We start from the raw sequence: 15,695 nt of genomic DNA, 5'->3' as shown, positions 1-15,695 counted from the left end.
GCCAGCCAGCATCTCTTGGCTTGGCTTGGCTCTTGGCGCATAAAACGCCGACTATTTATGATGGGTGCAAAATGCTTCTTCCGAACCACCCTCACTTACTTTTCCGCTCTGTTCGCTTGTTTTATCCCACTTTAATTCCATGTTCGCCGTCATGCTTTTGGGTTGTGTTTTAATTTTTGTACTGCTCACTTCCCACTGGGTCCTTGCTCAACCAAGATTACGATGGTGTAGGCTTGAATGAAGCAGCAATTCGGGTGTGAGGATTGTTCTACGAATTGTGGGAAGTTTGTTTTGCTAAATGGGGGAAAATGTAAATAAAGTAATAAATGTCAGAGGCGCAATACTTTGATCAATCTTGAAAAGTGTTGATTATAAACTACCGATATTTCAAAAATGCTGAGAGCAATATGTTTAAACTGATCAGATGAGAATTCTGAGCATATTGTCAATTCCAATTTTTCCAATATTGATTTTTTTTCCAAATTTAGCATTTTTTACCAAATTGGACAATTTTTAAATTGTGGAGAATTTTGAAAATTTGGACAATTTTGAAAATTCTGACAATTCTGACAATTTTGACAATTTTGACAATTTTTACAATTTTGACAATTTTGACAATTTTTGACAATTTTGACAATTTTGACAATTTTGACAATTTAGACAATTTAGACAATTTAGACAATTTAGACAATTTTGACAATTTAGACAATTTAGACAATTTTGACAATTTTCACAATTTTCACAATTTTGACAATTTTGACAATTTTGACAATTTAGACAATTTAGACAATTTAGACAATTTAGACAATTTTGACAATTTAGACAATTTTGACAATTTAGACAATTTAGACAATTTTAACAATTTTGACAATTTTGACAATTTTGACAATTTTGACAATTTTGACAATTTTGACAATTTTGACAATTTTGACAATTTTGACAATTTTGACAATTTTGACAATTTTGACAATCGTGACAATTTAGACAATTTAGACAATTTTGACAATTTAGACAATTTTGACAATTTAGACAATTTAGACAATTTTAACAATTTTGACAATTTTCACAATTTTGACAATTTTGACAATTTAGACAATTTTGACAATTTAGACAATTTTGACAATTTAGACAATTTAGACAATTTTAACAATTTTGACAATTTTCACAATTTTGACAATTTTGACAATTTTGACAATTTTGACAATTTTGACAATTTTGACAATTTTGACAATTTTGACAATTTTGACAATTTTGACAATTTTGACAATTTTGACAATTTTGACAATTTTGACAATTTTGACAATTTTGACAATTTTGACAATTTTGACAATTTTGACAATTTTGACAATTTAGACAATTTAGACAATTTAGACAATTTTAACAATTTTGACAATTTTGACAATTTTGACAATTTTGACACATTTGATAATTTTGACAGTTTTAACAATTTTTACAATCGTGACAATTTCGACAATTTTGACAATTTTGACAATTTTGACAATTTTGACAATTTTGACAATTTTGACAATTTTGACAATTTTGACAATTTTGAAAATCTTGACAATTTTGACAATTTTGACAATTTTAACAATTTTGACAATTTTGACAATTTTGACAATTTTGACAATTTTGACAATTTTGACAATTTTGACAATTTTGACAATTTTGACAATTTTGACAATTTTGACAATTTTGACAATTTTGACAATTTTGACAATTTTGACAATTTTGACAATTTTGACAATTTTGACAATTTTGACAATTTTGACAATTTTGACAATTTTGACAATTTTGACAATTTTGACAATTTTGACAATTTTGACAATTTTGACAATTTTGACAATTTTGACAATTTTGACAATTTTGACAATTTTGACAATTTTGACAATTTTGACAATTTTGACAATTTTGACAATTTTGACAATTTTGACAATTTTGACAATTTCGACAATTTTGACAATCTTGACAATCTTGACAATCTTGACAATTTTGACAATTTTGACAATTTTGACAATTTTGACAATTTTGACAATTTTGACAATTTTGACAATTTTGACAATTTTGACAATTTTGACAATTTTTTTGACAATTTTAACATTTTTTTTGACAATTTTGACAATTTTGACAATTTCGACAATTTTGACAATTTTGACAATTTTGACAATTTTGACAATTTTGACAATTTTGACAATTTTGACAATTTTGACAATTTTGACAATTTTGACAATTTTGACAATTTTGACAATTTTGACAATTTTGACAATTTTGACAATTTTGACAATTTTGACAATTTTGACAATTTGGACAATTTTGTCAATTTTGACAATTTTAATAATTTTGACAATTTTGACAATTTTGACAATTTTGACAATTTTGACAATTTTGACAATTTTGACAATTTTGACAATTTTGACAATTTTGACAATTTTGACAATTTTGACAATTTTGACAATTTTGACAATTTTGACAATTTTGACAATTTTGACAATTTTGCAATTTTGACAATTTTGACAATTTTGACAATTTTGACAATTTTGACAATTTTGACAATTTTGACAATTTTGACAATTTTGACAATTTTGACAATTTTGACAATTTTGACAATTTTGACAATTTTGACAATTTTGACAATTTTGACAATTTTGACAATTTTGACAATTTTGACAATTTAGACAATTTTGACAATTTAGACAATTTAGACAATTTTGACAATTTTGACAATTTTGACAATTTTGACAATTTTGACAATTTTGACAATCTTGACAATCTTGACAATTTTGACAATTTTGACAATTTTGACAATTTTGACAATTTTGACAATTTTGACAATTTTGACAATTTTGACAATTTTGACAATTTTGACAATTTTGACAATTTTGACAATTTTGACAATTTTGACAATTTTGACAATTTTGACAATTTTGACAATTTTGACAATTTTGACAATTTTGACAATTTTGACAATTTTGACAATTTTGACAATTTTGACAATTTTGACAATTTTGACAATTTTGACAATTTTGACAATTTTGACAATTTTGACAATTTTGACAATTTTGACAATTTTGACAATTTTGACAATTTTGACAATTTGGACAATTTTGTCAATTTTGACAATTTTAATAATTTTGACAATTTTGACAATTTTGACAATTTTGACAATTTTGACAATTTTGACAATTTTGACAATTTTGACAATTTTGACAATTTTGACAATTTTGACAATTTTGACAATTTTGACAATTTTGACAATTTTGACAATTTTGACAATTTTGACAATTTTGACAATTTTGACAATTTTGACAATTTTGACAATTTTGACAATTTTGACAATTTTGACAATTTTGACAATTTTGACAATTTTGACAATTTTGACAATTTTGACAATTTTGACAATTTTGACAATTTTGACAATTTTGACAATTTTGACAATTTTGACAATTTTGACAATTTTGACAATTTTGACAATTTTGACAATTTTGACAATTTTGACAATTTTGACAATTTTGACAATTTTGACAATTTTGACAATTTTGACAATTTTGACAATTTTGACAATTTTGACAATTTTGACAATTTTGACAATTTTGACAATCTTGACAATTTTGACAATTTTGACAATTTTGACAATTTTGACAATTTTGACAATTTTGACAATTTTGACAATTTTGACAATTTTGACAATTTTGAAAATTTTGAAAATTTTGAAAATTTTGAAAATTTTGAAAATTTTGAAAATTTTGACAATTTTGACAATTTTGACAATTTTGACAATTTTGACAATTTTGACAATTTTGACAATTTTGACAATTTTGACAATTTTGACAATTTTGACAATTTTGACAATTTTGACAATTTTGACAATTTTGACAATTTTGACAATTTTGACAATTTTGACAATTTTGACAATTTTGACAATTTTGACAATTTTGACAATTTTGACAATTTTGACAATTTTGACAATTTTGACAATTTTGACAATTTTGACAATTTTGACAATTTTGACAATTTTGACAATTTTGACAATTTTGACAATTTTGACAATTTTGACAATTTTGACAATTTTGACAATTTTGACAATTTTGACAATTTTGACAATTTTGACAATTTTGACAATTTTGACAATTTTGACAATTTTGACAATTTTGACAATTTTGACAATTTTGACAATTTTGACAATTTTGACAATTTTGACAATTTTGACAATTTTGACAATTTGACAATTTTGACAATTTTGATAATTTTGACAATTTTTACACTTTTGACAATTTTGACAATTTTGACAATTTTGACAATTTTGACAATTTGACAATTTGACAATTTTGACAATTTTGACAATTTTGACAATTTTGACAATTTTGACAATTTTGACAATTTTGACACTTTTGACAATTTTGACAATTTTGACAATTTTGACAATTTTGACAATTTTGACAATTTGACAATTTGACAATTTTGACAATTTTGACAATTTTGACAATTTTGACAATTTTGACAATTTTGACAATTTTGTCAATTTTGACAATTTTGACAATTTTGACAATTTTGACAATTTTGACAATTTTGAAAAAAAGGAAAATATAATAATATAAATTACAAGCCATGATTTTAACATTTAAATTATTTTTTTAAATGGATTTTACACCTGCCCAGCTGTTTGCAATCCTTAGTTTTCAAAGGAGAATGGGCGAATTTGGTCCAAGGATGTACATGAACGGGACCAACTTTTTTCGAAAGATCTCGCCGAGACATGAAAAAAAGTCTTCTGGACCAACTCTCTAAACCCCGGGGTTCAAAGGTTACAAGCTGTTGAAGTATGAGCATTTTGGGTAAAAATGTTCAAAAAATCTTATTTATGCTATTTCTAAAATCATTCATAAAATCTCTGTTTCATTATGGATTTCGATTTTCTTGACATCATTCGACGCGTATCAGCAAAAACTATGAGTTCTGATATGTCTTAGCATGATTGAAACATGATTTCTCTTGTTTTTATCCGTTTGAACCGTTTGGCCAAGAGGCATCCCATATAAACAAGTCGAAACTTCAAGGTTTTGAAACCGGATCCGACCCAGATTGTTTCAGTGAGTATGGAAGGCTTCAGTACAATGTTGTAACAACTTATTGGGATGGTCTGAGTCATCCGAGAACTCCTTGGAGTTAAGACCGGTGAGTCTACCACCGTAACAAGCAAGATGTCGGCGGTTTTTGACCACGGATCATACCCGCATGGCTTCAGTGAGTATGGTAAACTACTATGCTGATGTGTTGGAGTGTCCTGGGTTCTCCTAGGACTCCCTGGAGTTAAGATCTGTGGGTCTACTACCGTAACAAGCAAAATGTCGACCGGTTTTGACAACGGAGCATACCCGCATAGCTTCAGTGAGTGTGGTAGACTACTTTACTAATGTGTTAGGATGTCCTGGGTCATCCAAGGACTCCCTGGAGTTATGATCTGTGGAGCTACAGCCGTAACAAGCAAGAGATCGACGGTTTTGGACCCCGGATCATACCCGCATGGCTTCAGTGAGTATGGTGCACTTCTTGGTTAATGTGTTGGGATGTCTTTGGTCATCCTAGGACTCCCTGGAGTTATGATCTGTAGGTTTACGGCTGTTACAAGGACTCCCTGGAATGGTCCAGAACATACCAACATAACAGCAATACAGTCTGCCATACTCACTGAATCTTTGCGGTTATGATGCGCGGTTAAAAATCGTCGACCTTTTTCTTGTTACAGTGACCCAAATATCTTAACTTCAGGGAGTCCTAGGATGACCAAAGACATCCCAACATATTAACAAAGCAGTCTACCATACTGACTTAAGCTATGCAGGTATGTTCCGGGGTCAAAAACCGTCGACCTCTTGCTTGTTAGGCTGTAGCTCTACAGATCATAACTCCAGGGAGTCCTAGGAGAACCCAGGACACTCCAACACATCAGCATAGTAGTCTACCATACTCACTGAAGCCATGCGGGTATGATCAGTGGTCAAAAACCGCCGACATCTTGCTTGTTACGGTGGTAGACTCACCGGTCTTAACTCCAAGGAGTTCTCGGATGACTCAGAACATCCCAATAAGTTGTTACAACATTGCGCTGTAGCCTTTCATACTCACTGAAGCAGTCTGGGTAGGATTCGTTTTCAAAATCTTCAAGTTTCGGCTTGTTTCTATGGTAAGCCTCTTGCAAAAACGGTTCAAACGGATAGAAACAAAAGAATTCATGTTTCAATCATGCTAAAACATATCAGAACGTATAGTTTTCGGTGATACGCGTCGAATGAAGTCAAGAAAATCGAAATCCATAATGAAACAGAGATTTTATGAATGATTTTAGAAATAGCAAAAAATAGATTTTTTGTACATTTTAACCCAAAATACTCAAACTTCAACAACTTGTAACTTTTGAACCCCGGGGTTTAGAGAGTTGGTCCAGAAGACTTTTTTTCATGTCTCGGCGAGATCTTTCGAAAAAAGTTGGTCCCTTTCGTGTACATCCTTGGACCAGCTCCCATACAAATTTGCCCATTCTCCTTTCCTCGTTATTTTTTTTTCGTTGGAAAAAAAAAATTGCGGTGCTGTACATTGCAATTCAAAAAACAAATATTTTTTTAATCGATCTCGAACATGCTAAATATAACTTAAAACGTGGGAAAATGCATTTAACATTGTTTTCAGTTGGTTAGATAATATTTTTGCCCCTTGATTTTTCCGAAAGATTTTGAAGGTAGGTGACATAAACTTTGAAGAGTATTTGCAATGGCCCTAGGAAAATTTCACACGAATTTCCATTTGAACATCAAAAATCGTATCAATAATTTGAGGCCGAAATGGTCGTACTTAGAAAAACTCTTAGTAGAGAAATTTCTCAGTTTTTGAAACATATTCATTTTTGAACGTGGATAGACCTTATCTAAAAAAAATCGAAAAAAATGACTTTAACTCAGAAACGGTACCATTTTAAATTTACAAAAATCACAAAAGTTTTTTGAGACAATTATCGACATTTTCTCAAAACATCTTTTTTCCAAAAAATCATAACTTGACGAAAAACTAAACGTCCGTTATGTTGGCACTTTTCGTCCACATTATCTTGATTCGCATGTGTTGAATATTTTTATGGTTAGATATGTTTTAATCCAAAAATTAAAAAAAAAGTAAATGGGATAAAGTTTGTCTAAATAGAGATTTTGTGAAAAAAGTTCATCACAAAAAGGTTTTAAATGTGTATGGAAACTTGTATGGAGCAACCAATGAAGCAAAATAGACAAAAATAAACCCATTTTTTTGCGAAATTCAGGAATTCAATATTTTTAAAATAATTTAATTATGACTCAATGTTTTGAATATTGAAGTAAATATTATCAAAAACACATCATTAATATATTACCAAACAAATAGAATCATGAGAGGGTTGTTTTTAATGTGATTTTTTTAATGATTTCAATGTGTCTAAAAAACATAAAAATAAAGTGAACAAACTTTTAAAGCAGTTTAATTGATACTTATTTGTTGTCATTACTTAAATTTGTTGCAAATTGCTACAAAACTTGTCCGTCATTAATAGTTTAATGTTTAAATGTATCTAAGGATTAGGAATTATTAAAAATTGAAGAAAATCCAATTACCATTTTTATTATTATTTGAGTATGTTTGGGTAGCTATACCGAAGGCGAATTCAACACGGATTGCAAAAGTATGATTTTTGAAAAAGTTCACACGATTTACATTTTTTTTTGTTTTATCTTCAAGATGTACCAGGGTTCCTTTTGGTTTCATCTATTTATTGCATAAAAGCCATAAATTCAACATAGTTAAGAAGTGAAGTAAAGAAAGGGACATGTTTTTTTGTCGAATGGACTGAATTTTTGAAAAAAACTCATTTTTTCAATAGAAATGTATTTTTTTAGATTTAAAAATGTCTCAAAAACACAAACTTATCTCAAATCAAAACTGAGTTAAAAATATCTCATTGAAAAACCCCTAACCAAAATTTGTAGAGTTTTTTGTTTAATAAAAATTAAAATCTACTTAATTACTCAACCAGAAAATACCAACTGTAATTTATTCGCACCTATCAAGTTTATTCAAATTTCCTTAAAAGCTAAACTTTTCAATAAAGGAAAAGGACCTTAACAGAGAGCGAGCATCCTTGACCGCACACTCGAGTTAGCTTCTCTAATGACTTTTACAACTTGGTCGTTCCAAGTTCGCTGGCGTGTCCGTCCTGGAATCAACCTTTTCAACCAGCCAATTGTCACCATTGTCGGACCAACTTACCAACTAACTAAACTAGTTTTGCGTTGATAATCCTCGAAACGAAACTCGAAAAGTCATTCAGGGGCTTCCGGAAACGGCCCCAGCCACCAAGTCTAGACCAGTTTTCAAGTTCTGCAATCCATCCAACTACTTGCACACATTCAAGTCCGATCCGGGGTGTGTGAGGTAACTAGCCTGCACCTACTAGTAGCAGCTACTAAACTATCATGTTTCAACCGACCACAAGGAAAACAAGTCCTGGCCAGGTGGGGGGGCATGAATGAAACTGGGTGAGGAGGGGGGTAAAAGTTTAATGGATAGAACCATACCGCAGACTACCAAATCCGGTTGAAGAGGGAAGGGAGGGAAGGAGGACTAACAGGTTCCAGCAGGTCTGGCAGGTCTGGCTGGCCTGCCTGAAGAGCCCACAACAAGTTTAACAACTGACGAGGAATCATGAACGAACGCACGAACGAATGGTCCTTCATAATGCCATTTAGCTGCGAGAATGTTCGTGAGGGGAGTGTGTGTGAGTGCAAGTTCTTGAATGATTAGTGCAGTTTACCGTGAACTGTTTAGAAATTTGAATTTCTTTTAGGACAAAACTACTTGTTCCGATAATGTTATTAATCGGATTATGTTTTTTTTTTGTGAAATCCCGAGCAGACGGAAATAACTTGGGAATAACATTTTTTGATATTTAAAAATACTATGCCAATAACATTTTATGTTATTTATAACAATATTTGTTATTCGTCATTATGATTTTTTTGTTATTGGATTGTTATTGTAATAACAGACTAATAACACTTCTATTTATTCTTCGAACAAATCTTTGTTATTATTTTTTGTTATTTTAACAACTAATCCGATCATCCCAATAACAATTGAAGTTATTCTTCCATAACAAAAAATGTTATTCCCGAGTTGTTTTGGCTTTCAACCAATATCAGACCAATCACAAATTTCGTTATGATAACATAAACTGTTATTAAACTCTTATGCAAAAATGGATTTTTCAAGAAGATTCCATAACACTTTCTGTTATTTTAACATTATTTGTTATTGAAGTGGCATGAATTTTGTTATTACCGTCTATCCGGGATGATTAAAAATTGCTATGTGATGAGAATTTGTCGAAACAGACAGATTTTGTCCTATTTCTTTGTAATTTTGTTGGTAAAATCAGGTTGAAACAACGGGGAGTTATGGGTTAATGTGGTGTTTGTGAAAATTTTACAAAAATCGCCCTAAGGGCCAAGCAAAATACTACGGACCTAAATATTTCGGCCCCAGTCCAAATTTAAGCCTTATCCAAAAACTTGAGTTATTTTTAAGCTTTTCGCTTTATTAGACTTTTTTTATGAAATCAATGCCTCTGTGCTCTCTTATGATAATTAGATAGGAAAACCAGCAAGCTTAGTACAAGAGAGCACAGAGGTTTCGAAACACTAAAATTTTCAAAAAAATACCATATTATTGGAAATACTCAAATTATTGAAACGAAGCAAAATTTGGTATACTACTCTCTTTACTACGTTTTTTTTAATACAAAAAAAAAATCACAGGATGCCGTATTTAATTGAAAATACTATTTTTTTCTAAATATGCAATATTGGCATTAAACGAAGCGAAATTTAGTATTTATTCAGTTTTTTATATTTTAAAATTTTCACAAAGCATCGTGTTTCTTCGAAAATACTAAAACAAAATAATTCACAATGTGGGTATCAAACGAAGCGACATTTAATTTGATTTTCGCTTTATTAGATTTTTTTTTTTGAAAATATTCAATATACTCAAAATGGGTATCAAACAAAGAAAAATTTGATATGCTTCTTCATTTAACAATTTTTTTCTTTGAAACTTAAAAAAATCACAAAATACCTTATTTTCTCTATTTTTTTCTAATTTGCAATATGGGTATCAAACAATGCGAAATTTTGTATGATTCTTCACCATAGAATTTTTTAAAATTCTAAAATTTTCACAAAATACGGTATATTTTTCAGAAAAATCTCAAATTTCATAATTTGCAATAAGCGACATTTTGTATGCTTTTCGGTTCATTAGTTTTTTTTAGGAAAATATCATATTTTTTGAAAATAAAAAAATTTAAATTATCAAGCGAAGGAAATGTTGGTATACTTCTTCACTCCGCTGTATTTTTTTTTTTTTGATGAAAATTTAAAAAACACAAAATACCGTTTTTCTTCGAAAACACTCAAATTTTCAAAATATACAATATGGGTATCAAACGAAACAACATACATGCTGCTTCGATGCCCATACTGCAAATGAAAAAAAATAAGTATTTAAATAAATTACGATATTTTCTGAAAATTTTCCCTTCGTTCGGGAATTCTGAAAATTAACGTATTTTAAAAAATACAGTATTTTGTCAAAATTTTAGTATTTAAACACAAAAAAACTCTAGTAAAGTGAATACACCAAAAAAAATCGATAAGTTTGATAACAGATTGAAAATTTAGAAATATTAAATTTCTTCGAAAAATACAAAATGTTGTAAAAAATATTCGTTTTTTTTTTCAAAAGAAAACTCTGAAATTTCACTTCTTTTGATATATTGCAATCTTTGGAAATTTTAGAATTTTGCAAAAAAAAAGTGACAAAATACCGTTTTTTTGAAAATACTCAATAAGGCTGGTACAAATATTTTTAAAAGTTTTTGTCACCGCCCCCCCCCCCCCTTCAAAATTGGCCCGAAAAATCAGGGGGCAAAAAAAAATATTTTTACAATAAACTTCAAAATTTCAATGAAAATTCAAGTGCAACCAGCTGAAATCAAATTAAAATACATTCTTCTGCGTTTAACATCATTTTTTGCATGTTTGGGTTTATTAAAAAAATCTTAAGATTTTTTGAAAATTTTCGATGCAAAATCTTTTTTTTTCGATACAATATTTGTGTTTGTCAGATCATGGCTTGTTATTTAAATTTTTATATTTTTTTTTATTTTTTTGCCCCCCCCCCCTTGACCTCGGCCAGGGCCGAGGGACAAAAACTTTTTTAAATATTTGCATCGGCCTTATTAAATGTTTGCAATATGAGTATCAAACGAAGCCAAATTTAGTATGATTCTTTAGAATTAAAAAAAACTACTTTTTTTAATTTGATTTTTTTTAAATACCATATTTTTTCGAAAATATTCAGATTATCAAAATTTGCAATCAAATTTGGCATCAAACGAAGCAACATACATTCGACTTCGATAACCATACTGCAAATGATAAAAATTTAAGTATTTTAAAAAATTACGTAAAAAATCTGTAATTAATTGAGAACGCATACAAAATTACACTCCGTTTGATACCCATATGCAAATTTTGAAAATTTGAGTTTTTTCGAAAAAATACCGTATTTTGTGAAAATTTTAGTATTTTATAAAAAAAAACTATAAAAACTATAAAAAATGGAATATCATACAGAATTATGCTTATTTTGATGCACATATTATAAAAACTTTACATAAAATTTGTTCCAGTGTTAAGTATAATGGTACAAAAAAATACAACTTTTGTCTAAGAGAAAAATGATCAAAATTTATTGTATCTAAGATATGATTTTTTTTTTCTGGAAAAATCCTGAATTTGAAATTTACTTTTAAATTGTAGTCATTAATTAAACAAAAATACAATTAGCGATGAATTTATATTTTTTTGAAAAATGAATAGTTTTCAAGTGAAGGTCTATCCAGGGTTAATGTTAAGTAGAATTTTTTTTATGTTTGTTTTTTTAGAGGGAGTGGCATTTATGATTTTTACACATAAGAGATTTTCTGCGATTTTTATTTTTAAAAAAATCTAATTTCAAGCCTTATTTTTTTTTATATTTAAGGATAAAAGTGTATCATATCCACTTTTAACAATTTGATGAAAAAAATATGATCAAAGACAAGACGTTTAATCTTTCAATTTTATTTTGTATTTGAAATAGTTATTATTTCTCAAACTTCAGACTCAATTTATGGCACAAATAACTTCTTAAATTGCCAGTTTTCAACAAAACAAGTGACGCCATTCATTTGATATAATATTTGAATTCACTTCTTTTATTATATTCAGGCATAATTTAAATTAAGGAAATGTTAATGAGAAAATAGAAAAAAAATAATTTTATAAATATAGGCAAAATTCCATAAAACAAGTCAAACTTCCAAACTAAAATAATAAAAGTTCTTCTTTCCAATGCACAGTGGTCCAAATTGCAAAATAAAGTTGTTGGTGATGATGATGCTTTGGTGTTTTCAGAAAAGTTAGGGTAGTTCACGATTAGGGGTTTTTTCATAAATCTAAATAATTATATAAACCCATAGAAACTGAATTCAATTCCAAAAAACGATATGTCGTCGCCGTCGTGCTAACTTGTCGTACGTGCATTTTGGGCCAAATTGAGTTAAGAACGCCATTTTGTGCCTCATCTTTTGACCTTCACAAATCCACAAAATTCGATTTCAATCTTGAGATATTCAACGAAATCCAAATAAATCCGTGCATTTTTGTCACTTTACATATCTGGAGTTTTTTTTGAAAAGGACCAATAAACCAAATTTTCAGTTTTTGCTTTTTGGGTGTTTTTCAATACCCCTGACTCAAGGCGGTTCTAAAAACACCCAAAAAGCAAAAACTGGAAATTTGGTTTATTGGACCTTTTCAAAAAAAACTCCAGATATGACCATAGTTTCAATCTTGTCGTGCTATCTTGTCGCTCCCTGAAAATTGATGTAAATGCGACAACTGGCCAAAGAGATTTCAGGTCAGAACGCGTTTGACACACGTACAAGTTTGTTCTAGTTCAAGGTCAAACATTTAAACGCGTTTTTCTCGGAACGTTGAAATGGCGGGTGCGACAAAATAGCACGACAGCGCCGATGTGATATAACACGATCACAACGAAATGCTACATTTAGGGATTTAGGGATGATCTGGCAACACTGTCACTGTCCTAACATTATTGATATTATTGATTACACAGTCCAACAAGATTTTGTCTCTGAGACTAGTATATGTGTTCCTAGTAGAATTTTGCCTGCTGAATCCGAATCTGGGTCCAGAATTGCTCCAAATGGTCCCAATTTTGAGATACACCCGTTTGAAATGTTAGTTTAGGCCAAAAATAGCTACTTTGTTGACTTTTTTACAAAAGAACTATTGAATAAACAAATAAACCAATACATGTATCTTAAAGTTCACGTTCTCCTCTTTCTGAAACACCCCTGGTTTTTAAAATTTGATTGTTTCTACGCATATTTATAGCCTTTTTTAAATTAGAATTTGACTTGCATGCAAGTTGGAAAAACTTGAATGAGAACCGACTGAAAATATAATTTTAAAATGGCTATAAATATGCGTAGAAACAATCAAATTTTAAAAACCAGGGGTGTTTCAGAAAGGGGAGAACGTGAACTTTAAGATACATGTATTGGTTTATTTGTTTATTCAATAGTTCTTTTGTAAAAAAGTCAACAAAGTAGCTATTTTTGGCCTAAACTAACATTTCAAACGGGTGTATCTCAAAATTGGGACCATTTGGAGCAATTCTGGACCCGGATTCGGATTCAGCAGGCAAAAATCTACTAGGTTCACATATTCTCGTCTCAGAGACAAGAAACATTTGATTTTTTGTTGAACTGTGTTATTGAATTTATTGATCCTTTCAAGGCTGATTGTTGTAAATTTTTGAGTGGATGGTTTCACCACGAGTCGTCATTTTAGTCGTCTGGCAGTCCTGTCATAAAGTATTCTTAGATTAAAACCACTTAAGAATGTCTGTAAAAAAAAGTAAAAAAAAAAAAACAAAATCGAACCCACTGTGCGCGTAGCCCCTTGGACTCAAGCCAAAGCAGTTCTACAACCAGGTGCAACAACCAGCCAGGCCTACGCCAGGAGTTACGAGCTTTCCTCCCTTCCCAGGGTGGGTAGGCCGTAGGTGTACGTGCGTGTTTGGAACATGTTGCTCGTGCCTGATTTGCGGTTGCCGTTGATGGGCGAATTGTGGCTTTCCGAGGAACGGGTCAATAAGGGTGGCGAGAGGGGGGAGTTGGTGCTTCCCGGGAGCCAATGCATGATTAATGGGATGCAATTAATTTCTATGAATTGGATTTGATCAGGCGAGGCGACCGCCCTAAGGATAAGGCGATGGTCAACTGATTAAAAGCGGTTGGAAATTAAGGGCTAAACTCACCTGGTTCCTCACGTTCAGGATCAGCTGTTCGATCTTCCTCCCGGAACCAAAAATCTGCAGCACCCCGTTGTGCAGGTCATCGTTCCCGTACAGCCCGAGTCCGATCGAGGCACAGCACACGATCGCGAAGAAGATCAGCGTGCACTTCTGGCAGCCGTGGGACTTGGGCTTGCGCGGCTTCCGGTCGCAGCACCGGGTCAGCAGATACAGCAGCAGGAACACCAGCGAGATGATGAGCAGCGCGGCCGGAATCGAGGCCAGGATGCCGAGACTCTGTGGGAAGAGAAATAGATGGAATCAGTTGGGTGGATCTGGGCGGAAATTGAAAAATTACACATGATTAGATCCCGACGACGACGCTGATTACTGATAAACAAAGTGGGACAAAAGTTGGAAGAGATAAACTCAGTTGCTAGAGAAAGGTCATTTTGAAGGATTTGAAAGGCCAAAAACATTAACGATGTTACATTTTTTTTTAATTTTCCCTCGAAATTTCAACAACATAAATTTTGACTTCTACAACAAAAATTTCAAAAAAGCGACCGTTTTTAAATCAACTGACACTACATGGCGTCGTGTGTCGTTAACGGTGGCCGGTAGCAGCTCGTTGAGTCTCATTGGTTACGAAGGTTGCCGCGGTCTACAACAGCTCAGCTCAGCCCTCCGCCGATTTCTTCAAATAGCGCGCCGAGATTGACACTGAAGGCCGTCGCCAGTAAAGTGGCTCGCTCGTGATTGGAAGTGAACACCGCACCGTGTAGTGCAGCAGCACGTTATCGGTAATCAGTGCTCTAAAGTGCTACTTTTCGTGCAGATAAGTGGCATGGTTCGATCTCGGGCAAGGCGCGAAAATGATTGACATTCCTGGTGGATTTTTGAAATTTTGTTATCTCGAAGATCAGGATAAACTCCTTGGAAGGATAATTTTATTTATTAAAAAAATAACATGCAAATTGAAATTATATGACATAAATGTCGAAAATTAACTGGAACCGTCTTTACTATTGAGCAATTCTCTACGAAATCGGTCTTTTTTGCCTTCCTCACTGAGGTAAGGCTATAATCCTGCTCGAAAAATGAACTTTTGAAAAACAGCTCGTAGACCTATATTCATGTATACCTATCGACTCAGAATCGAAAACTGAACAAATGTCTGTGTGTGTGTGTGTATGTGTGTGCGTATTCTCCTTGGTGCTCAAAATTCTTGCCAAGTTTTCTCGGCACTGGCT

At 31.4% G+C, this 15,695-nt stretch overlaps 1 protein-coding gene across 3 annotated transcripts in view; it reads right to left on the bottom strand.

The window, feature by feature from the left end:
• LOC6054510 (protein tweety-2) overlaps positions 1 to 15,695 on the bottom strand; it is a 142,185-nt gene that overhangs the window by 37,368 nt on the left and 89,122 nt on the right. For all 3 annotated transcript variants that reach the window (XM_038262655.1, XM_038262657.1, XM_038262656.1), the window contains exon 3: positions 14,467 to 14,739. In XM_038262655.1, the coding sequence (XP_038118583.1) occupies positions 14,467 to 14,739 (273 nt within the window). The remainder of the gene's footprint in view (positions 1 to 14,466; positions 14,740 to 15,695) is intronic.

This window comes from Culex quinquefasciatus, chromosome 3 (assembly GCF_015732765.1).
Source record: "Culex quinquefasciatus strain JHB chromosome 3, VPISU_Cqui_1.0_pri_paternal, whole genome shotgun sequence".
Taxonomy (NCBI): Eukaryota; Metazoa; Arthropoda; class Insecta; order Diptera; family Culicidae; genus Culex; species Culex quinquefasciatus.
The sequence above is the reverse complement of the archived record's forward strand: the minus strand, read 5'-3'. Positions and strand labels throughout refer to the sequence as shown.